Below are 26,160 nucleotides of genomic sequence, written 5' to 3'. Positions count from 1 at the left end.
CAAATTTTATTTTGAATTAGCTACATTTAGAACGCGATTGATCACGTTGGAAGACCATGTCTTGGTAATGAAAACGTCTTCAAGATATTCCGTTTTGCTAAAAAATGTTTTAAAAAGGGGGAGCACCATTTAATTTTCGAGGAATGGGAGATTTTTAAAATGAAATTCCTATGCTATTAAGAACTTAAAATGTCTTAAACAGAATGAAAATGAAAATTCTTCCAAACAATATCCAGGAAATAATTTCGTACAAAAGTTAAAAAAAAAAAAAAAAGGCAACATAACGAGAAGTAAAGATTCATACTCCCCCCACAGAAAATCAAATGGTCTTTCCCTCAGGAAAAAAATGTGTAGTGTTAAATTATTTCATTAGTTGTAGCTAATACGTGTTATGTATAAAATTGTGTTTATAAATACTATAATTTGTATTATGACTTTCTACTATGTTAAGTAGCTATAACACGTGTATAGAGTTATTATTAATGCGCTTTAGGGAGCAACCATTTAACTTCAAGGAGGGGGTTGGGGTCTGTTTTTTCCCTTAGTCAAAAGTTAGTCAGATTTTCTTTCCGCGAAAGCAAGCACGAACACATCTATTTAGTTTTTCGATGCGAATAATAATTTTTTTTTCGATGTTTAACACTATAAATTGGGGATCAGAATATTTTTTTAGAAAAAAAAAACATTACCCCCCCCCCCCCCCCCCCCCTGGAAGTTAAATGGTCTTTCCTTTTTAACATTTACTGAACACGGATACTAAGATTGTTCTTGAATAGCACCAATCTGTCCTGCATGCTATTATATAATGCCATACCATCGGTTATGTGTCCCCACATTTCATACAGAAAGTAATGGTTGAAAAAGTGTATAACTTTCATGAATTCACCCGTTTTTGTACTTTCTTTTGTTGCTTCTAATCTTTGGTTTTCTGTGTAATATGTTTCTTAGACTTTTTATATTAATCAAACTGTCTGTCATTCTTTGAAATGTGTTTTAAAAGAATATTTCTATAAATCTAGATCTGATAGAGGCATTTCCGAATTAAAAAACAGTCCATCGATGACTGCCGAAAATACAATTACAGTTCACTACAGAGATTATTAATCTTTTTTATTCAATATCAACCCATTACGGATATTCTATAAGCTGTATTGCTTCTGAATAAAGTATTATTATTACGGAAGCCGATAAGGGTCATTCGCACCAATAGAGGTTGCTTAATATGCTATTCCTGCTACTTTACTACAAAACATAGTTCTTACATGTATATATTAAAAGATCGCGACGAATAACTAAAAAAAAAGAGCAAGCAATTTTTTCTCTCTCAGACACAAACATAAACGAAATCGCAGAGGCTACAATTAACGTGCTTTTCCGTTAACAGCGGCATTTGTGGCATTAGAATCAAAATTACAGTAGTTTGTTAGTAAGATTGAGAGGAACCAATAATCTAATGGTGAGTCAATAATATTTGGTTGTTGTAATTGCATTTTATATTCCGGAGATGATATACAGTGACTCCAAAACCTCAGCCACAACCAATTGACCTCGAAATATTTGTTAAAATAATGTGTGAAAGTCTGTTTTATGTCATTTGAAACTACTAGTCTAATACTTGATATTTAGCTGCAAAATAATAACAAAACACAAACATTACCAAACACAAATTTATACAATGTACCTCTTATTTTCTTATTAAAAAATATGACATCATGTACAGTACACACTATTTTTACTGTTCGGAAATAAAAAAAATAATGGAATGCAAATAAAGCCACGCAGTCAGTGGTCACAATCGTATATTCCGATCACCAAATGACTTTCAGCAGATCATCAACTACTAAATTGAATGTTGTCCTCAACAAACAATCATGATCATGTATTGCAAACAAAAATATATCTTTCTTTCTTTATAAAAAGAGGAACTTGTTTTTCATAATCAGTGTAGCTGCACTCACACATGAATACGACCTCGGAAACATCGACACAATCTACACGCAAGCATCCTGAACAGTGTTATTCGTACTTAAATATAATGACAAGAGTTTTTTTTTAATCATATAAATAATTTATCAAATCGTAATAACGTTTTCAAGATCTATGCTAGTACCATTTAAGACTTTTTTATGATGCAATACTTCCACAATCATTCTACCTGGTATCCTTACGTGCCGATGATGTGTTAGCACATCATTGAATTATATCCAGTTTAAACAATTTCTTACTAAAATAAGCCGTCCACTGTGCTTCATCACAATGCAGAAACTAGTCTTTAATTAAAGGGACGCAATTGGTGCCCATAAGAAAAATTAGGATAATTATGTACACACTGTATTGCCTAAACGTACATAGAATAAATTTGAAATAACGCTCTGAAGCACTTTCATGGTTTTATAATCATTAAAAAATCATAAAGATAAATATTTGAAATCCAGAGTTAAGTTAAAAGTTCATATATAGATGAATAACTAAGAATGTCTATCTAGATATACATGTAAGAAGATGTGGTATGAGTGCCAATGAGACAACTCTCCATTCAAGCCACAATTTGTAGAAGTAAACCATTATAGGTCAAAGTACGGTCTTCAACAAGGAGCATTGGCTCACAACGAACAGCAAGCTATAATGGGCTCAAAAATAACTAGTGTAAAACCTTTAAAACGGGAAACCAACGGTCTAATCTATATAGAAAATGAGAAACGAGAAACACTTATGAACCACATCAACAAACGACAACAACTGAACATCAGGTTCCTGACTTAGGACAGTGTAACATACTTGTCGTCTTTGTTACAGTAAACAAGACTTTATTTGTGTCCCAATATTCTTTATTACAGGAAAGGGAGATGCAGAATTATTCATTACAGAAAACATACTGTGTTATACTTGCAGCAAATACCTTTGCAGATACATGTAATTGCTTCAATTGTAAGAAAAGTCATAACTGTTAACATGTACAGAATGGAAAGTTATTAAAAGCGCGTGATCGAAATGTAATATGCGATCGTCTCAGATCTTTTTGAAAATACGAATACAATTATTTTTTATTCGATTTCTGTCGTTTGCACCAATGTTTGCAACAGGATAAAAAAAAAAAAAGGTATCATTGACTACCTGGCGACATTCTTCTCATTTCATTATCGATAGTGGACTAACATTGTGTTTTTGCTTCATAATATGTCTATTTTAAAATCTCTTGGTTTTGAATAATGTTTAGGCATGTTCTTTGAATGCCTTTATTGTGCGTTATCTCTATACCATACAATCTAAGAAGATAAAGAAAGACATATACGCTTTGTATGATGACTTTTTTCATTTATTGTGTAAAAGCTATAAAATCAGACAATGATAATAATGAAACATTTATTCATACTACAAAATACGAAAACGTCTAAAACTCTACCAACATCCCTTTTGTAATGTTTCTTTATAGTCCAAATTCTCAGTATTCAAACCTAGTCCTATAGCGAATGTCTTAAGCTTTTGGACCATGTCAGCTTGTGCCGTTGGTGTTCTGGACAGAATGTGTATACAGTAGTTTGTTACTCCAAATACTGATGTGCAGTCGTACTCAATTGCATAGTTGTCGTCAAGGTAAATTATGGTATAGTCAGCCTACAAATTTGAAAAAAACCAATCATGTATAATAAGTAAAGGAATATATTCTAGTTCTATAGTTCATGTAAACGCAATAAGATACAATGATTGGTTATTTGTTGCTTAATGTCCAGTGGGAAATATTTTATCATGTTCATCACGAGGAAACAGCAAAATTAATGGATTAATTTGAATAAATAAGTAAATACTAATATTTTTTGAATAACTTTTTATGTTTTACGAACTAAGGCGACACGGAAATAATTTTGTTATGGAAAAAGTAGAGAGAATTAAAGTAGGAAAATATGTGTTCTTCAAAATACTGTTGTAAATAAAAATTTTAAGTAAATTGATACATTACACTGTACATGTATTAAAAGGTAGCCTTAGATATAATCTTCCTGTCTTAATTTCATCCCAGCGAATTTTTAAAATGTCTTTCGTTCATTATCATAATTCATGGAATCATAGCTCCATGAGTGTTTTTAAGAATGATATAGGCTAACATATATATCCTCAAATCATTAAACCTGAAAACGGCCGAAAAATCATAGTGTGTGTGTCCAATTAAGCAAGTTTGATCACTTCACATAAAAATACCATTTCTTACCAAAATCAGAATTCTGCTGGAAGAATAGCTGTATGCATACATGTCTTTCGAATATAACATAATTTCATTTTTGTTAGTGGCTGTTTTAATGCAGAATTGCACAAAACAAAAACTTTTCAAAATGATGCTATCAATAGCAAAACATATTGGACTCAAATTTGGACGTTATGTAAATATGTAGAACTTCTGCTTTCGACTCAATTTCCTAGCGAATGTTTGTGATTCTGTAGGTGGGCAATTTGCCTTACTTGTCACATCTCCTTCCTTAAGTTGCTTTAATATGAAATATATACAGTTATAATTAAAAAATAGAATGTCTCTCCGATCTCTTTAATAATAAATGACTGTCGTTCAACTTACTTTTGGGGCAAGGGGGAAAAATCCCTCTTTCCAGTGACCAGATGGACCCTCTCCAGATAAAGTACCTGCAAATTACAAAAAAATTATAAGCATCGGAAAGATATTACGCAATACAGTCTTTCAACTACGCATTACAGTCTTTCAACTTTTTATTTTTTATTTTTACGTTATGCATCATGCCCGTAATTTGGCGTATGTTTCAATAATAGATTTCAAAATTCTAGTCACATCTTGAACTGCATCATTAAAAATCTGAGCCATGGCGTTGTCATTTTATTTTTGATCTATTAGTTTGTATGTCCCTCTGGTTTCCTTGGCACCTCTTGAAACTCGTACACATAAGGATGACATGAACAAAGCTTACAACACCAATTTGTTAGTGCGGTTTGTGTTGCTATGTTTTTAGCTTTTTATGTGAAGTTTCCATATATAATTTCTTCGTTAATGTCTGTTTGTAGTTGACAATAGGATAGAGAAAGAGGCTTTATAAATAACTGGTATGTCGATGTAAGCAAGGAGAGAGAGAGGGACTGAATTTTATCAAATAGTAAAATCTCAAAAATACTAAACTTCTGGAAAATTGAAAACGGAAAGTAGTTAATCATACAAAAATGTTCGTAGCTAAACAAAGAGACGATATTTCATTTGAAAATCACTTAGAGTTTACTTACATCATTGAAAATCTGTTGCAAGTAATGTGTTTGTTTTTGTTCGTTTGTTGTTGCTTTTTATATATCTTCATTTTCAAATAGATCATATATTTTTTAACATCTTACATTTATGCAAAAAATAGAGGAATGTCAGAACCAAAACCAACCTGTTGCATTTAAGAAATTCCCTGTTGGAGATAATTTTCTACAGCTATTAATAGCAGTATAATCACTTGTTCCCGACTTTGGTTTTATATCAATTGTAGTACACACACAGTCTTTTTCGAACGCAGCCCCGCCAGCTGTCTGCATTTTTCCAATTTCATACCATAATCCATTGTATTGTTGGTTTGTAAAGTTTTGTGCAGGTGATGGTGATTTGCAGCCATTGCTGAATAGTTGGTCTATAAAGAATGCATTAGCATTCACACAAAAGAGACACTGTGATAGAAAAATAAAGAGGTTACGTGGGTGAAGTTATTAAAACAAATGCATGTTATTCGATGTATTTGCTCTTCACGTTGACACTTATTCTGAAATAATCTTCAACGATACTATAAGCCAAAAGCTAATCCGTGCAGTCATATATAATGACATTAATTTAATGATTCTCGTTATAATCAATAGAAAAGTATTAACAACAAGAATGTGTCCATAGTACACGGATGCCCCACTCGCACTATCCTTTTCTATGTTTAGTGGACCGTGAAATTGGGGTAAGAACTCTAATTTGACACTAAAATTAGAAAGATCATAGTATAGGAACATATGTACTAAGTTTCAAGTTGATTGGACTACAACTTTATCAAAAACTACCTTGACCAAAAACTTTAAGCTGAAGCGAAAAAAGACCGACGGACAGACGAACAGACGAACGAACGAACAGACGGACGCACAGACATAATGTCCATAAATGATTATTCTTTGAGCCAAATCTAAAAAGGTGGAAGTCTACAAAACCCGACAAAGTCGAAGGTATCTACTATACAAAGCTATGGAACAAATGGGAAGCACGCCAGGTGTTTTATAACATTTGGAATTCTTCATACTAAATTATTGTAGATTGAGATATGATTAAATATAGGCATATCACGAATTTACGGACAAGGTCAGGATTATTATTATGATTAATATTAAAAGTATTAAAATAACAATTACAGGTATTTTTTTACCGTTTTCTGTCACAAAAGATGGTCCATGGTGCGATAGTACATGTATTTTATGTTTTCCGTGTAGACTATGCACACTTCATTTGTAATTAGAAACGGTAAACACCCCTTTTCATACATTTTGTTTGACTAACTATTACTTCTTTTTCATACATTTTGTTTAACTAACTATTACTTCTTTTTCATACATTTTGTTTGACTAATCTTTACTTCTTTTTCATACATTTAGTTTGACTAACTTTTACCCTTTTTTCATACATTTTGTTTGACTATTTTACCAAACACCAAGAATCCATTTTGTCGTTTGAATATTGAATATATAGATACAAAATACTGAGAAATACTTACCAGTGAGATTAAAAACTTCATTATGGCGAGTAATATTTGTTTAAATGTCACGTTTCCTAATTTCGGAATCATTTATAAGACAGAATCACATGTCAATGCGTGTGTTGTTTATCAATGCTTATGTAAACCATATATTGTAGTATATACATGAACATGTATTACATATATTGTTCAAGTGTATACTGTTCTTTAACCTTTCGATGATTGCTGATGTGAAATAGAACTAAAAGAAATGAATTGATGTGTAAATTTTTTTTATCAAAGTAATCCCTTTTATCTTATATCTTACTAACAGAAAAAATCAAGTTAACTGTCTCATTATCAGAGAGCTGCTTTAGTTTACTGCATTGAGAAACTATACATACTACGAATCAATTCTGAATGTACAACTAAAACGATGAATAAGAAGGGTACCACATCTGTAGCAGGACATGCTCACCCTTCCGGTGCACATAAGATCATCACCGGTTTTTTTAGTGGGATTCGTGCTGCTGGTCAGTCTTTGTGTTTGTGTAATGTTGTTTGTCTTTTGGCCATTTATTGTTTTTTGCCATGTATCTTTTTACTGATGAGTTTGAAAATCAATTGCATTATTTCATTTGTATTTTCCCACTCTTCTGTTATGAAGGAAAGGGTGCAATTTATCTTTTAAAAGCTGACGAATTGTTCATACACATTAATCAATATGTACTTGTAAATAGAGGGACGAAAGATACCAAAGGGACATTCAAACTCATAGATCGAAAATAAACTGACAACGCTATGGCTAAAAAAGAAAAAGACAAACAGACCAATAATAGTACACAAGACACAACATAGAAAACTAATTTAAAAGTCTAAGCAACACGAATTCCACCAACAACTTAAGGGTACACCGGGTGCTCAGAAAAGGGAAGGCAGATCCTGCTCCACATGTGGCACTAGTAGTGTTGCTTGTGTTATTACAAACCCGGCAAATAGTGGAATTTGGTGGTCAGATTCGTGAAAAGGAAACGGGATTATTGTAACAACATAAGGTACCTATCCAATATCATCTATGACAGGACTATTCCATAACGGTCAACCAAGTCGTGATGGCGTCCGTAAAATTAACGAAGGGATGATTTCAATTTCACCATTTGGAACTCTTGCGTGCACAGTTTACCTGATTCCATTTCTAAACTCCAATCAATTACATGGCAGTTTAATAGTGAAAAGTAAAATTACAAAAATACTGAACTCCAAAGAAAATTCAAAACGAAAAGTCCTTAATCATACGGCAAAATCAAAAGCTCAAACAAATCAAACGAATTTATAAAAAAATGTCATAATCTTGACTTGATAAAGGAATTTTCTATGTATTGCTTTTTTATCTTATTATTTTGTTTACCGTACACACTTTATACACAGAAATATTACCGTAACAAACTTTATTCACTCTGCGTATACAAAATTATATAGTATTTGATAAAAGCTTTAATATTATATTCAATACATTTTTAAATTCTTTGGAAATATCAATAAATATGAAAGGAATAAAATACAAAGAATTGTGTATGTGTTATTAGTATATGTTGAATGTGAATAGAAACACGAAATATATTTTCCGGATGAATCCATTTTTCACCTAAATCTCAACAGACTTAACAAGATGGCAGGTATAGCATAGATTTAATTGATATATTTTTCAAATCCGTAAATGTATTATAGATCATTTTGTCCTCTCAACGTTACTTCATATATTTGTTTTCAGATGGAAGAATGCAATCGAAACAACAGCATATTTAATAATTAAAAGTAGACACGTCTACATTGAAAACGAAAGTTAGTGGGTTGTGTATTAAGATATTCAACGTAGATATCCACAGTTTTGTAACAGATGAATAGACATTGTAGCATTTATCGGAATTTTCTTTAAAACGCAATTGTAAAATTGTTTGCAACTCATATTTCCAATCTGTGTTTCTTATATTCTGATTCTAAAAAATCATAAAACATCAAATCTTGAGAACAATAAAAAAGGAAAGGCCATAAAAACTGACAAAAATAAAACGCTACTAGGCAGTTACCATTTGATTTTGATGTGGGAGTCTAGGATGAAATAAAAAAAAAAAAGCAAGACAGAAGTGTTGAGTAAAAAAAAGGGTTGAGCAATTTCGCAAGAAAAACAGGCAAGATGGCAATATATGTACAAATAGTCAGGATAAACTAATAAAAAAGGCATGGCCGAATAGAGTTAAAAAATTAAAAGACAGGACAGAGATTAAAACTGAAATAAAAATGCAGGACACAATTTTTTCATCCTCGTCACATCCTTCAACCCCCCCCCCCCCCCCCCCCCCCCCAATCAATAATCTTACTAGATACAGACATTTCCCCCGACGAAAATGGTGGGCTTACAAATCTAGCCAACATAGCACTTTCAAGTATTTCAAGAATATCAGATTCAGTAAGGTCAATTGAAAGTTATCTAACATTAATTGATTTGTCATATCTGGTTTGATTTCAATGATGTATCCTACCATATGTTGACTAGATTTTTAAACCCACCATTTTTGTTGGGAAATATCTGTATCTAGTAAGATTATTGCAGATGTTTTTCACTTGTTCTGTTTATTGAGGGAGCTACCATGTTGATTTTTATGTGAAAAACAACTAGTAAAATCTGTTTAAATGAATACTTTTTAAAATATTATTATAATTGTTTGACAGTAACTTATATATTAAGTAATATCTAAAACAGATGCGTTGTCAACATAACTTGAACATTCAATTTTTTAAAATTACTTGTTTAAGAAATGCCCCAGTCTGATATTCAGAGACTCGCTCCCATTGGTTTTACTGTTTTGGATAAAACACATCAAACGACAAACAACAGTACACATAACATAACATACAAAACTAAAGACTAGGCAATGCCAATACTGGCCCGAGAACACAGTTATTTCGTAGTGCATTTCTTTTAGACAATAAATTCAAATTTAAAAAATCGCACCTGCTCTTTCTCAAAAAGATTTTTACAGTGTAGTGTACTACCAGTGAGACAAATAATATCAAAATTATAGAAACTTCTACCAGCTCTAACTCAAAATATTGACAATTCTGTGTTAAGGGGGTGTAAAATTCAGTTTGACAGCTTCAGACGTGATCAAATTTGACCTTTTTAAACTGGACCAAATCACTACTTAACATAAAGATTTAGCACCCAAATTTTTTTAACATGTAAATCCATCCCTCTACTTAATATTTCATGCATTTAATATCAAAAAATAAATTGGGAAAGTGTATCAAATAAACATGCAAGTTATAGACTGTTTACACTAGGGACTATATTCGTAGACAACGAAAACCAAAGGACGATAACTGTGTCCTTGGACCAATACTGTTATAAACTGGTGGTTATCTCAGGTGTTTCGGAAGGGTAAGCAGATCTTGCTCCACATGTAGCAACAGTTCTGATGTTAATGGTTCGGGTGCCACATGTGGAGCAGGTTCAGCTAACCCTTCCGGAGCACATGAGATCATCCACAGTTTTAGTGGGGTTCGTGTTGCTTAGTCTTTGGTTTTTCTGTGTTGTGTCTTGTGTGTTGTTCTTTGTCTGTTTGTCTTTTTCTTTTTTCGCCATGACGTTGTCGATTATTTTCGATTTATGAATTTGAATGTCTCTTTGGTATCTTTCGCCCCTTTCTTATGTTAAATGTGATAAGTTTTATAGTTTACGATATTTTTCATTGAAATAATTATAGTCTTTTTTTTATTCATTTTTAACAGACGACATGACAAGAGATATATCAATAGCACTATATCGTTATCTTTGTCTCAATATCGTTGGAAGAGAAGATTATGTTAAGCAAAGCAGAATGATGACCACAGTCAGAGATAATTTGACGTGTAACGGGGATATTACAGTAGTAACTAGTGGAAGCTTCGGGGAAGGGCTTGATATGAGAGGTAGTGATTTAGATATGATGTATGTTTTTAAAAAAGTCGAAGTTTATGGATATATCAAACCTTGTTTTAATCAAAACGTAACATATTTTTCGATGGACAGAGATGCTGTTAATCCTGGGTTTACTCAGTTACAACTACGTGTAGAACATAGTAGTAGTTTGCCCTGGTTTAAATACTGTGAAAAACGTTCTGGTAAATATTATTTATCGAGTGCATTATATAAACAAGATCTATTGATCATGGATAAAACTAATGTAATCCATGGACCGTGTATATCTGACGAATATGGAATGTGTGACTCTGTCAGTAGCTTACATTGTAAAACATGGATTACTCCTGCAGTGCAGTGGATAACAAGACCAAATAACTCATGGCCGAATTCAAAAACGAAACAAAGTATAATAGAACACGGAGTACTATTTGTACCAATCGGAGTAAAAGGATCACCAAATGAGAATATAGAATGGCGAATATCTTTTTCAGTTGGTGAAAAACTTCTCATAAATACCTTTACCTACATTCAGTTGTTCTGCTACGCTCTTCTAAAGATTATTTTGAAGGATTTAATATCTATTTACTCCGAATGTAAGGACCTTCTCTGCTCCTATTTCCTGAAAACAATAATGTTTTGGATATCGGAAGAACAGCCACAATCTATATGGAAACCTGAAAATCTTATATCTTGTTTTACGCGGTGTTTTAGAAGGCTTCTATATTGTGTTAAGTATTCATTATGCGTGCATTATTTTATTCCCGAGAACAATATGTTTGAAAATAGAATAGAGGGACGTGCTCGTGAGTTGCTCTTAGAGAAATTATATACATTGAATAGTTACGGTTGGCGATGCATCTTATTCTCAGATCAAATATCTAATTTTGATGTATCAATTTGGAGTAGTCCATCGAAAACAGAAACATTGAATTTATATGAAGTTGAAAAGGTACTTTTTTCAAATTTAGTGGGTCTCGCGAATACAATTTTCAGACAAGGTTCTGAAAAATTGGAAAAAAGTGTTTTCAAAAGAAAAATATACCAGGCAATTATATTTAAAAAACCTTTTGTAAAATACTTGTATACATACTACATATCTATGATGTGTTCCGTTCAAGCCCAGTCTATACAACTGAACTGTTCAAACAACAGTAATAAGTACCTATACAAACAATTCACATCCTGTGTCAGTATTTTGTTACAAAATATTTATCATGACGCTGTGTCCGGATGGCTGATGATAGCTTCGTTTTTCTATAAGACAAAACAATACCATAAAGCTTTACATATCATAAGTTATTCGTTATCGAAATGTGATATGAAAAAATTGTGCGCCCACATGTGTATTCCGGATTTGCATGTCAAATTGATCGATTTTATATTATTCCATAAAAAGAGTTTTGTTTATCTTTTGAAAATAATGTTTGTAGATGTGTTGATATTTCAAAAGAACTCTGAACTAATACCTGATGAACTACAAATGGAAGTCGGATCTGAAATATATCGAGCACCGTCGACAGCGTATGCCAGCTTCCTTAATTTTCTTTGTCATTATCATCTCAATAATACCAAACAATGTTACGATTCACTTCAAGATCTACAGCTGGTTATAAAAGAAAGTTATCTTATTGCAGATCGTATCAACAAAGCTCAAGCTTATAATCTTCTTGGTATCATTTTTACGTTATTACGCGTCAGTAAATCCGCACGAAAAGCATTCTTACGATCTGTTAATTTTCTCCCAGATCCACTTCTCAATTCAAGTGTTAGAAGATATTGTTAATGAGATTGGTTTAGAACTTTGAATTTCTTTTAAACGTCCGATATAACTATGTGAATGCTTAATTCATTGTTCTAAGAGGCAAAATAAACTTTTCGTTGACTCATCCTAAGGGGAAATTGAATACATGTTGATATGCATGGAACTGAAATGTACAAAACATGGCAGAACAGTAATGCAATTGCCCCTTGACTGCTTCTTTTTAATTTGATTTTGCCTATGTTGTTGAAAGTTAACTGGTAGTGTTCCTTAACTGAAACTGTTGTGCAATGTTGCTGTGAAACAGTTAACTCTATAATATTAAGGATGATGGTAGTGCAGAAAACTTAAATATTGTATATACATTGTGTGTGAATTATTAATATTTCTTTTTTTGCTGTTATTCTGTCTTACTTTTATATATGGACAAAAAATTGGGATATACAGCAGTGACTGTGTAGATGTCCAATTGCCGCCTATCCCAAATTTCGGTCGGATAATGTTTAAATCGAAATGGTTGTTAACTTTAACCATTTGTGACGCCGAACAAAAAAAAACAAAACAATTACCAAACTTAATCTAAAGAGCAACATACAGCAACCACGTGTTTTTGTAACAATACGTAACGCGATTGAGTGGACCCGGTTCTCTAAAAGAAGTAAAAAATTGAACAGAACCTATAACAGAAATGCCATTTCAACATGTTCACCGAATAAAAAAGAATTTAAACATGATACATATATCATATGACAAGCAAGGATTGTCTAATGACGTGGCATATACTTTACATCAAACATAAATAAACATAATACAAAAGACTTTTAGATAACCATGTGCACTGCCGCCATATTTCTGACTTTGTGCAAGACATTTGTAAAAAATATTGATTAGAACCTTCTGCTTAGATGAAATTGACTGGTTTTTTTTACAAAAAATAGTATGCAAAATATTTGAGGCATCTGGTTAAATATAAAGATTGATGTATTATAAAGACACATGCCTGTTGTTGAATACTATATATGCCTTCTTATCGTATTGTAATTTTTTGTTGTTGTTGCTGTCTGATTGACATAAATTGTAATCTATTAAAATTTTTAGAACATCAGTTTGAATGTTACCCCCTCGTACAGAGCCTCAATTAAAGTATAACACAACTGACTGGATACATTTAGTAAAGTTGCATAATAAGTTGCATGTTCATAACATATATTAATTTAAAAACACGTTAAACAAAACCATATAACATAAAATCAAAACAACACAACTAAAATCGAAACCACAAAACGCTCAGTCAAAACTACATACCGCTACGCATTAATTAAACAAAAAACGTAAAGACAAAACTTCAAAACTTGAATAGAAAATTTCAAAAGGTGAAGACCGAATCTAAAAACGGTAGACAAAATAACTTACATTGAGATAAAAGTACAGAAAGTCAAGACAAAACTACAGTACTTTAAGACAAAACTGCATAGCATAAATGTTAAACTAACGAACGTAAATGATTAATCATTTATATAAAAAGTAAGGAAAAAAATAAATAACATGAGGCAAAACATAATAGCATATTAAACAAACAACAGAGCTAAAATTAAGTCATATCTACAGAACGTAAAGTGTGGACCACATGACGTAGAGACCAATCATCATAATGTATAGATAATTTACGAAAAGTTATATAAGGCATGACAAAAATAAGGGGGAGAATCAGGAAAGTAAAGACCATACCACGTAAGGCAAATCAAAAGACCGTAAAGGTCCATCTAAAAAATGTTAAAAAAAAATTACGAGAAAAAAGGAAACAATCATTAAATGATATGCGAACACCGCAATGCGATATATAAGTAACAAAACAGTTATGTTGTTCCATGCAATAACCGTACCACAATTTATAAAATTAACTTTTATAGCTTCTTATTCATTCAAATTCATTTTAAAGAAGGACATTGCAAGCGTATACACACGACCAGTGACAAATCAATTATTAACTTTTATATATAAATAATATAACATGATAATCGTATTGATTTTTTACAACTTTTCTAATGATTGAGGTAACTTAGCATTTAGTAAAAACTTACGATCTGAATGAATGCGTCTTTCAAACTTTAAAAAAAAAATTGAATAGCCAAAGAAATGTGTCCATTGGTTGAATAAACGCTTTTAATATAAATGCTTTAATTTATTGATTAATACTGTTTACAAGTGACAACGAGTGATTATTTTTTTACAATTGCCATTCTTTCGATTTTTCAAATAGATAATGGAATATTTACTAATATTTCAAACTGAAGTTATTCTGCCGCTGGTTTGTGGATTTTTTTTTTTATAATCTGGATTTTCACACATAGTAGAAAAGACTATACTAATCTCCGTAAGTTGTAATGATTGTAGGTCGAAAATAGACATGAATGGTCATAAACTAGTTTTTTTTTACCCTTTAATTGTTTTTGATTTTAGCCTCACAGTTGACGTAACGTGTGCCTGGCATAACAGTTTTAGGTCTGGTATTTATGATGAGTGTGCAGAAGTGAGGACAATAAGTCCAATGTTTGGCCTAAAATATTAATTCCATTACTGTTAACCAGCTAATGATTGGGTCAGTAAAACCTTTGAAGGGATAACATTCAATTCAAAATTTAGAACCCTTTTGTTTTATAGCTTTCTCGTATGCAACAGTCCTCTATCAAGAAATGATACGTTATCTCTAGAAAATCTTTCAAAAGGATAGTATATACTGCATATGCAGGCGTTGATGGAATGTTGCTATATAAAAATGGAAAGTTCACAAATGGGGACTTGAAGTCATAAGATCTTATATCATTGATAATTTATAAATTTTTATGTTTATTTTGTTTAACTTATACGGTCTAATTATCTTCTCTTAGTACATTAGAGACAATAACTATGATAGTACATGTATGTCAAAACGAATACTAATAGTATTGTGTTTTTTAAAATGTTCTCACGTTACAGAATTTAGTTTATTGGTGTAATTTGTTCACTTGCAGGAGACAAAAACGTTATACAACGAGAAGAAAGTAATTTTCTTCGCATTACTTTGCTTTGTCATCAGATTGGTACTGAAGCCGTTCGTTCTGTCTTCAGACATCATGTATCAGATGGAATGCTAGCAAACCATTTGAAAAACCACAACCAAACAATACGTAACTTATATCAGCTGGGATTTGTACAAATTCTAAAATGACATTACTTTATCCAGGTATCAAATTAAAAAAAGTGTAGCACATTGTTGCTTATATAAGGCAATGTTATTATAAGGCTAAAGGAAAAATATAATGTGTATCGCTAACAAAATTATTAAACTCAAGTCAGTACGCTTAGTTTAAATTGTGTACTGTTTTTCTTTACGTTTCTTTATGTGTTATCGTTTTGACTGCACTACAGGAGGGATAGAAAAGTAAATACATCGATGTAATTTTTTTTTCTTTAAAGACCAAAAAAAGTATACAGAACAAGCACCCAGCATTGACTAAGGATCGACCTCAGAACATGAACCGATACTAATTTGAAACTTATTCAGTGCTATTTTTAACAGTACAGTTTAATAACTACTTCTGTGCAAGAACTCAACTGATCCTTATTTGCTGATAGGTAGCTATTATATAGATATATGAAGAAACCACAGCAAATAAGTCTGAAATTTTATTAAAGGTAGGACATTTTTAATTTCCATGGGGGTGTAAATTAATTTCACAAAAATATATATTGCTTTAATTACAGGTGTGGCAAACTCAAAATAATTTGATTTTACTCTCCTACAATTACTTATTAGAAATACAGTGGCAAATGTTGTACCGACCAATGGCTGGAAAAATTCTCCGTCACCAGGAGATATATGTGAAGGAGACGATATAGTGAGAATTAGACATGTGCGCAATAGCTTGGCTCACCATGAAAACTGTCAATTCTCTGTGTTAGAATTTCAAAGAACTTGAAATAAACTATCTCAGGTTACTTATATTTAGATTTTCTTAATTTAGTCTTGTTGGGTAAATTACAAGTGTTACTCATGTTACTGTTTGTATTTTCTTCGACAAAAAAGCAACTAATGCGTTGTCAAGCATACATTTATAATATTTCATTCATCTCTAACCAATTTATTTCTGTTTCATTAATAACATTGATATTGAATCATTCTTTATAAAGCTAAATAAGATACATTTTTTTCTGCATTTTTTGCGTATTTTCATAACATTTTTCTTACTGTATTTTAGGCTATAACAAGACTAAGTAAAGGTACTTTAGAAAAAGACGTTTGTTCTCTGAAAACAAAACAGTTCGATCAACAACAACGGAATGAAATACTTGGTTCCATGCAATACTAAATTTTGGAAATCAAAGGCAAAGTTTGAGACTTACAGGATGAGCAAATCAGCTTTCAAGATAAAATATATGAAGTTGAAGACATATTGTCTTTGCAAAGAAAAGATATTGATCAAATGGAAAGGAGGCACATCCCGGAAAATGTGAGAGGTAAATATTTGGTGCAATACCTTATTCCAATGATCTATTATATATTATTTTTTTCGCCTATATTCTAACAATAGTTATCAAAAGTACCAGGATTATAATTTAGTACGTCAGACGTCTTCGTCTACATAAGACTCATCAGTGACACTCATATCAAAATATCCATAAAGCCAAACAAGGACAAAGTTGAAGAGCATTGAGGATTAAAAATTCCAAAAAGTTGTGCCAAATACGGCTAAAAATACAAGAAGCAATATAATTACATAATAAATGTAAGTGTTTATGATGGAGCACTTAACATGATGGAAAATAAGAAATACTTAGCCTTCATAGGAGGTCCAGGCTCTGCAAAAACAGCAACAGCTCGCCATATTGCTCTTCAGTTGGGAAAAGCAGGTGCAGAAATAGTTGTTCCAGTCTGTGGACCAGAGGAGGTCCTTCTATATGGCAAAACATCTATAAATCAAGTTTTCATTATCGATGATGTATTGGATTTTTTCGCTGTAGATATGACCATGTTCATTCAACAACATCATAAGACACCAAGAAAGATTACTAAAATTATTAGGAAAGGAATCGAAACTAATATTCACTTGCAGGAAAACAGTTTACAAGGAAGCTTTAAAGTTTTACTCATTCATCACGAAAAATATTTTTGATTTACATGCAGGAAGTTTTGACTTATCCGAAGAAGAGAAAATGAAAATGCTAACAAAGCACTGTACCAAAGCCAGTATTGATAGCAGTGTGTATAATACTCTCTCATTCAACTCTGCAGAAATAATGTTTCCATTTGTGTGTAAGTTGTTTGCAACAGACAAAACTTATCATAAATTTGGCTCCAGAGTTTTCAATAAACCATTTGAATGTCTTATTAAACAAATGGATATACTTCAAAAGACCAATTCTATTCAGTATACTGCAATGGTTATATTCCTTTTGAATGAAAACAAAATTTCCCTACAAAGTCTTCCAGATAAGAATGTTAAAGAAGATATTTATAACTGTTGTGGTATAAACAGAAGTGCATCTGATTGGCAAATTATCGACGCATTAAAACAGATAACAGGAACATTTGTTACTGAAGTGTATGACGAATTCACGTTTATCTGTGACTCAATATATGAAATTGTCGCTTTCCATTTTGGTACGGAAAATGTGGCACAAGTCTTGCAATACATGCCAAGTCATTTTGTAGCACATAAACTAATTGTTTGTGGGGCGTCGACGTTTGACATCCTTAAAATTAAACTCTCGGAAATTCACTTTCCATTACTGGCAGATAGAATGAATAGTGATATCAAAGATATGCACTTATTTGACGTTTTCAGGAACACTTCTTTGGACAATATTCAATTTTTATATGAATATTCTTACACACATACCATACTGAGAATTTTAACAACTATTACTTTCCCGCTCTTCTTTTGACTCTCGTAATGTTATTAAAACGTGACGGGAGAAGACGAAAACAAAGAAAAGGATGATGACCTTATACATGATGAACTTACAAGACAAGAACTTTTGATGGACAAGCATATATGTTACGTTGATAAATGGAAGCAATATTGTCATATTCATAGCACCATAAGCTAGATTGTTTACTATGGGCATATGCATCTTCTGCTTGAAATTGTTCAACATGTACAAAGTCAAGGTGAATCTTCGGATTTAGTGTTTGGAACAACTTTGGAAGAAAGATCGAGCATGCTTATATTGGGTTGTTACAGTGGGAATGCTGATATCGTTGAATTAATGTCGCGATACATAGATGAAGAGAGCATAAATTCATCTCCACTGTATACGGAAGATGAATATGTTGATGAGAACTTTCATAGAGAGCAAACACCGTTCACAGCAGCATGTCACTTTGGTTATACAAAAATTGCAGATATTTTGATCAAACATGGTGCTGGTGTGAATTTACAGGACAGTAATTTTGAATCACTATATATGTAGCAATTGCACAAGGCCATTGCGAAATCGTAAAGTGTCTGCTATCTTATAATGTAAATACTTGGAATATTTTTATTCCAGACGTTAATATCACAAATTCTGCATTTGATCTAGCAGAGATGTGCGGAAACGAAAACATTGCCGATTTACTAATGCAGTTTTACGAAGAAGATTTTAAAATGGTTAATTTTGCTGTGTACCAAGTGGTCCACTCAATTTCATCTCTCAGAAACACGAGGAACGCCAAGTCCAAAAACAATGCGAATTCGATGGATGTTTAAATACATGATTAAATGAATATGCGTTCTGACCATTGAAAGCCTCACACTATAAACAAATTCGTCTAACGTAAGCTGCTGGTGGACGTTTCGTCCCAGGGGGTATCACCAGCCCAGTATATAAAAAAAATGGGCATTTTTATAAATTTCCTGTTTACAAAACTTTGAATTTTTCAAAAAACTAAGGATTTTCTTATCCCAGGCATAGATTACCTAATACCACAGTCCCACTAGGCCACGATCTCACTACGATCTGTGAAAAAAATGCAAATTTTGATGATCGTAGTACGATCGTGTAGATCGCAGTAAAGTAGTAACACGGTCGTGGTGAGGTCTACAAGTCGTGATAAGCGTGGTCAACTTTGAACATGTTCGAAACAATCGTGGTGCGGTCGTGGCGAAATCAGGTCGCAGTAGAAGCGTAGTGAAAGCGCACTTAGATCGTAGATAGATCGCAAAGGTCGCTGTATCATCGTAGCGAGAGTGCCCCGAAAGCTTGGTTATATTTGGAGAGACTGCGCTACGATCTCATAGCAACGTTATTACGACCTCACTACGACCATCATGTTCTCACCGCGACCCAACTACGCTTCCACTACGACTATACCACGCTGTTCACGACCATAGTACGATTCTAGCACGCCCTTGCCGTCCTCATCAAGCTCTTCTTACGACCTGACTACGTTCATACTACGACCATAATTCTCATTGTCATTTTAACATAAAATGTATAAAAAGCTACCTAGATTTTGTTTGGCTGTATGTAATTATCTATTTGTTCTAACGGCTCAACCATACTTCTCGTTTTTATATAGATAAGACCGTTGGTTTTTGCGTTTAAATGGTTTTACACTACTAAGTTTTAAAGCCCTTTAAAGATTGCTGTTCGATGTGAGCAAAATCTCCGTGTTGAAGGCCGTACCTACGCCTATAATGGTTTACTTTTATTAATTGTTACTTGGATGGAGAGTTGTCTAATTGCCACTCATACCACATCTTCCTATATCTATGGACACATTTGTGTCATCTCTGCTATCGTTCACTAAAATATCGTCATTTGAGCTTTATGGACCAGTAACAGATTGTAATTTAGGTTGGATTGGTTGGTCCGACATCTCTGCTTGATTAGGATTCATTACTTTGCTCCCTCTGCCTCTACATCAACCCCTTCCACCACGCCCACGTGTACTAGTAGATTTTGATGGCATGACTGTATTGTTTCCAAGAAATCTACGTATTTATCAGAAATAGAAGGAATAGAATTGTATTGATATGGAACACGATGTTGACGTCATTGCTGAGAACGTAGTAAGATCGCGGTATGAACGTAGTATAATCGTGGTAATAACGTGCCATAATCGCAGTAGAGGCGTGGTAATATCGTGTTGCAATCGGATAACTCGTGGTATGGTCGTAGTGAGAACGTGAAGAGCGTACAAAAAATGTAGAAAGATCTTGATAAGCGTAGTAGTGGGAGATATTATGGACATAATTGTGCAAATCGTGATACAAGCATGACATTTGGTATAAAGGTTGACTAAATGATACTTAAAAAAAAATCCGCTGCTGGCCAGAAGAAAAAATCATTTTTTCAAGATGGCCACCACATATTTCGAAAATGGCGTCATTACAAATTGACAATAATTCGTTAATCCTTTAAAAGGTGTGTTATATGTAAAATCCAATGTTAGATTTGATAAAAAGTAAATGACAATTCCTAAATTACGACTAGACAATACATTAATGAAACTAAAGGTGACTTCCGGTTTCAAAATGCCGGCAAAAAAGTCAAAAATTTCAATTTTTATACTTTCAAGCAACTTCACAAGGGATGTATAATCCAATGTAAGTTATGATAAAACGTTAAAAAAAGTTCCTTAGTACGACGAAACAACACATAAATGAAGAAAAATAGTGACTTCCGGTTCCAAAATGGCGGCAAATACGTAGAAAATATTTTAATAATTTCCATCAACTTTACAAGTGTTAACACTCTTTGTTAAGTTTAAATGCCTAGTTTGGTTAGAAAGACAGGTTGCTTATTTTATAATTATCTGATAGTTGCCTATACAACCACTCGTACAAGGAAGGCCAGAACGGTAGCATCTACAGTTACCAACACAGCTCGGTTTTCGGCTGCGCATTTTAAAATTTTCTGACACGAGGATGCAACGGCAGTCAAAGAAGTCCATTATGGTTTCCAACTGTCATTGATTCTTTCTTTCATCCAACCAAGGTGTTCATGACTTGGAACACGTACCTGTCGAATACATGAATCAGGCTGAGCCCAAGCAACTCCTCCTTAATATACTTCTCTTTTGATGTGCTCTGGAAAAGAACCTCTTGTAGGCGGAATTGCATCACAATGCCGCTGCTTCCTGGCAAACAATTCACATCGTGCCTCGGTTCCATACTTAAGCCTAAAAAAACATCCTTTACATCTGGAAAACCTTCCATTGTTAGCCAAGCTGACCTTTTGCCTTTCTCATGACAATTCGACAAAGTGCCACGTCCACTAAATGCATGGACGAAAGAAAAAGCAGCTACACAAGGACCAAACACATTTGATATGTCACGTGCAGGAAGCCATCACAAGTCGTTATTCCTTCCATAACCTATCCGCAATTTGTTCTACCTAATTTTGCGATTGCTGCAATTCTTGATACTATTACATCTGTGTCAGTACTACCGAACATTACATTTTACAACACTTTTCATAATGATGCCGAACATGGACAAACATTTGTGTATCTGCTTCTTCATGAATGCAAGGGGATAGATAGCAAGTATCTTTATTGAAATTGCAAAGAATATTTTCACCATGAGTAACATACACATTTGTATTAGTCTCTTAAGAAGCAATTTTGTCAGCAAGAAACTTGAACAATTTCGTTTTGTTGTCATCTTCACAGAAGAACTACTCCATACCCTTGGTGTTCTACCAGAACCAACATCTTTCCATCTGGCACAAGAACCTTGCCTTTGTCTTGTCACAGCCTTTGAATTATTCATTTAGTAAACATCAAATACAATGTCTACTTTTGAATAATTATCGATGCAAGATTTTACATAAGGCAGTATGACATCATTAGCATAATCATCAAATATTATTGCCCAACTTTTTGACCTGGAATTAACCATTGCTGCCCAACCAACGATAAATGCGTCCCAAATCGCAGAATGTTTCAAGTAAACCCATTTGCAGCGATTTAATACCACTATTTCAAGTGACATCCTGAGATAAAGACAGAGGAGCAGTTTGGTTTCTATGGATAAAAAAATATTCCAAGTAAAACTGTCTACTGTGACAAGAAGTGAAAAGTCTAGAAAAGATATCGCAATCACATTTAAGGTTCTCTAGCTTTGTTTTTGACAAAGACGTTTCCAGTTAAATTTTGCGGCCAAAATAGGAAGTTGTTCTTTTTTATTTGGTTATAAAAAACAGTTTTTCCTTCGTTTTGCATTTGCTGCAAAAGATCTTCGTATTGTTTGGACCAATATCTTGGAGTTTATTTACATATCTTACCTGTTTCCGAATCAACAATTTTCTAAATGAAGTATTTTTTTTTACAAATCTGACGACTCTTCTAGAAATGAATTTCCAAACTCGTTCATACTTGCAAAGCCTTTAAAGCTGTTTAAAGAAATATTTTTGTGTTTTCGTAGAGTCTTCATTATGTCGTTCGTCTGTTTTAGAATGACCCAAACCACTAGATCTTTCAAATTAATCTTCTAGTATACTGACTCCTGGTCCAGCTACCATCCATTTGTCTAAATGAGATCTTCGGTTAATCCTGTGGCACCAATATCGCCCTTCACAATTGCATTATTCTGTTTTTGTGCCTGATCAATTGTGTTACAAGAAAGAAATTTACTGGTCTTACGTACAGTGAAATTATCATTTTCAAATTCCATTGCCACCTGTGGGTGATGTTCTGGAAGGGAAGTCATATCTCGGAGATGAGTCGGTAACGATCGAGCATAATTTACACGATCAAGACCTAAAACAATACGCTATCATGCTTTATATGGACTGTCTAACTCATGAAATGAGCATAATACCAAAATCAGAAGAAGTTCTTAATTTATAATTGAACGCCAGGAATTAAACTGTGGTCGAGATGACTCTATTTCCTTACACCAGTCTTTTAAATCATTGAACGTCACGTACAGAGTCATGACATAATTATATATTCTGAGTCTAGCTTTCATAATCTGAAATTAACAATTTTTAAGCAAAATACATGCAGTTGTCTGATGCGCCTGTCTAGTCCTAGGTACATTTGAACATACATAAAAAAAATCTGCCGTTCTTGGTGTTGCAATATTGGCTTGTGTAAGACAACATGTCTATCCCCTATCACGCAATATATCACCCAGAGTTTTATAACAAGTCATGTCAATGTGCAATCAACCAAACATGACGATACACTTATATTTTCCTTACAAATCAGGCCATTCCCACTGAATTTGCTTAGGCAATTCCAAAAGTGGCTGATCTACAGTTACATTTGATGTTTCTCCAGATTAACTACATTTTCGCCTTAACCATCGAATACCTGAGAATTGCCTGGTAGTGCATACACATCGCTCTTGATGTCTATAAATAGTTTGCACATGCGCAAAAGTGTGAAACACATGTGTATCATAACCTTGAAAAATGCTATTAAACCAATTGATAACATCATTAGAAATCCAAAAACACTAAATATATAGTAAATAGTTCAAATGTTTTTGAAAGATTTTTGTTACATTTTCGCGCATGCGCAAATACTGGATATGTCAAATATTCATTTTTAATAAATATGTGATGTAAGGAAGGTAGCCACCAAACCTGGTAATTGGTTTTTACTAAAAGAAGTTCAAAGAAAAGTTTTCCAGAAAAATCAGTAATTTCAAACTAAAGAAAACAGCCATTTTAGAAAATTTTTTTTAATGGCCCGCAGTTATTTCTTACAAAGTATATAATAATGATGCTTTGTGTTAATTTTCATGCTTGTATCATCATTTGCACAATTCCCTCGATTTTGCTTGCTAATAACTTCCACTATAGTGAGGTCGCAGAATAAGCGCGATGAGAACGTGGTATAATCGTAGTGGGATTGTTGTAGAAGCGTAGTGAGGACGTAGTAGCATCGTGAAAGCAACGAAAATTTACATTTTCATGCCGCTCATACCGCGACCTCACCACGATCTGAATGTATTGTAGATCGCGATGAGCGTTGTGCGATAGTGGTCTAGTGGGACTGGGGCTTTAGCCGTATTTGGCACAACTTTTTTGGAATTTTGGATACTCAATGCTCTTCAACTTTGTACTTGTTTGGCTGTATAAACATTTTGATATGAGCGTCACTGGTGAGTTTTATGTAGACGAAACACGCGTCTGTGGTACTAAATTATAATCTTGGTACCTGATAACTATTTCACTTAGGATTGAAACCTTATAGTTTCGTAAAAAATGTTGAAATTCATAGACTGATTACTGAGACATAATAGCATAAAACACCTTAAACATTGAGACAGCAATACAGTTATTTTCTCTTATTTTCATGTTATTTTCCATGTCCCTAGAAAAATATTTATTCATGGCAAATGATTGATCGGAATTTTAAACGTCAAAGGACAAGGTGTCCTTTTCTAGATTCCTTCAGAAGCTCCAATTATGATTTCATGAACAAAAGGTGATTGTGGATGCATTCAACCTATCAATTATATCTGTATCGTGTGCACAACGAGCTTTAAGCGTGTATTGGGCGTACAAGAAGCGTACCTTAGCGTTTCTGGAGCGTTCAAGTAACGTATGTTGGCGTTGTAGATGTAGATGAAATGCACGCTACGAATAAAAAGGTTTCTTGAACGTATTTGCGTCCCGGTCGCATCTTGGATGATAATCCGTTTTTCGGTGTGTCTGTGACGTTTTATTATGAGGTGTTTGCTACAAACACACCAGCATACGTTTTACTTACAGTCGAACGAGCATATGTATTACGTGCGTGTATCGTACAGATATACAACAGTCAAACGCTTTCAAGAGCTGGATGAAAATTTGTATGCTGCATAAAAAAATCCTGGAGTTATAGCGTTCACTAAGCGTATACCTTTGCATTTCGACGTACTTCAAACTTATGCAACATGCGTTTAACGATTGCTTAGCGTCCCTCTGGCGTGCAACTATCGTATACCGACGTTACCAATTTTCTCTGTACGTCTGGTGCACGCCGGTCTATACGCCAATGTGTGACGCCGGCATAAGGCTAAGTTAACCTATGCCTGGGATAAGAAAATCCTTAGTATTTAGAATAATTCCTATTTTTGCAAACAGTAACTTTATGAAAATGACCATATAATCGATGTCATGTCAACACCAAAGTTCCGACTATTTTGCTGTTGATACCCTCGGTGACGAAACGTCCATCAGCTGTAGCATCGACACAGTGGTGTCAATAATTATCAAAGGTACCAGGCTTATAATTTGATACGCCATAACACATAACACATTTGTATTGATGCAGTGGCGGAATCTATATTTCCCTAATATATCGCTGCTTTATGATCACCCATATTTATTTTATTACTTTACTATATATAAAAAAGATGTAGTATGATTGCCAATGGAACAACTCTCCACAAGAGACCAAAAATGACACAGAAATTAACAACTATAGGTAACCGTACGGTCTTCAACAATAAGCAATTCAAACGAGAAAACTAACGGCCTTATTAATATAAAGAAATGAACGAAAAACAAATATGTAACACATAAACAAACGACAACCACTTTATTACAGGCTCCTGACTTGGGACAGGCACATACTTATGTAATGTGGCGGGGTTAAACTTGTTAGCGAGATTCCAACCCTCCCCTAACCTGGGACAGTGGTATAACAGTACAAAATAAGAACTTGTGGATTTTTCTTTTACCTCAGTTCTTCATTTTTAGCTCATTTGGTCCACAGGAACAGGTTAGATTTTCTCATCACTTGGTTTCCGTCGTCCGTTTAATGTTACAATATTCTG

General features: G+C 33.4%; 2 protein-coding genes across 2 annotated transcripts; one reads left to right on the top strand and one right to left on the bottom strand.

Annotated features, from left to right (window-relative positions):
- Positions 1–3,349: 3,349 nt before the first annotated feature.
- On the bottom strand, positions 3,350–6,864 carry LOC139487041 (apolipoprotein D-like). Its single transcript, XM_071272059.1, has 4 exons — positions 6,735–6,864; positions 5,385–5,658; positions 4,568–4,632; positions 3,350–3,615 (listed from the first exon to the last, which is right to left on the bottom strand). The coding sequence occupies exons 1-4, from the start codon at positions 6,804–6,806 to the stop codon at positions 3,400–3,402; spliced, it is 627 nt and encodes a 208-aa protein (XP_071128160.1). The 5' UTR covers positions 6,807–6,864; the 3' UTR covers positions 3,350–3,399.
- Positions 6,865–10,487: 3,623 nt separating this feature from the next.
- On the top strand, positions 10,488–13,520 carry LOC139485856 (uncharacterized). The gene has a single exon (XM_071270498.1). The coding sequence runs from the start codon at positions 10,490–10,492 to the stop codon at positions 12,437–12,439; it is 1,950 nt and encodes a 649-aa protein (XP_071126599.1). The 5' UTR covers positions 10,488–10,489; the 3' UTR covers positions 12,440–13,520.
- Positions 13,521–26,160: the final 12,640 nt, after the last annotated feature.

Source organism: Mytilus edulis, chromosome 8 (assembly GCF_963676685.1).
Source record: "Mytilus edulis chromosome 8, xbMytEdul2.2, whole genome shotgun sequence".
NCBI classification, from domain to species: domain Eukaryota; kingdom Metazoa; phylum Mollusca; class Bivalvia; order Mytilida; family Mytilidae; genus Mytilus; species Mytilus edulis.
Note: the sequence above shows the minus strand (reverse complement) of the source record. Positions and strands in the feature narration are given on the sequence as shown.

What these genes read in the sequence shown, in the direction of transcription:
- LOC139487041 (XM_071272059.1), bottom strand. Translation starts at nt 6,806, where the DNA reads ATGATTCCGAAATTAGGAAACGTGACATTTAAACAAATATTACTCGCC. An exon ending in TGAAGTTTTTAATCTCACTG is followed by an intron (nt 5,659 to 6,734) that starts GTAAGTATTTCT and finishes TTTCTATCACAG; the next exon opens with TGTCTCTTTTGTGTGAATGC. An exon ending in GAATTTCTTAAATGCAACAG is followed by an intron (nt 4,633 to 5,384) that starts GTTGGTTTTGGT and finishes TGTAATTTGCAG; the next exon opens with GTACTTTATCTGGAGAGGGT.
- LOC139485856 (XM_071270498.1), top strand. Translation starts at nt 10,490, where the DNA reads ATGACAAGAGATATATCAATAGCACTATATCGTTATCTTTGTCTCAAT.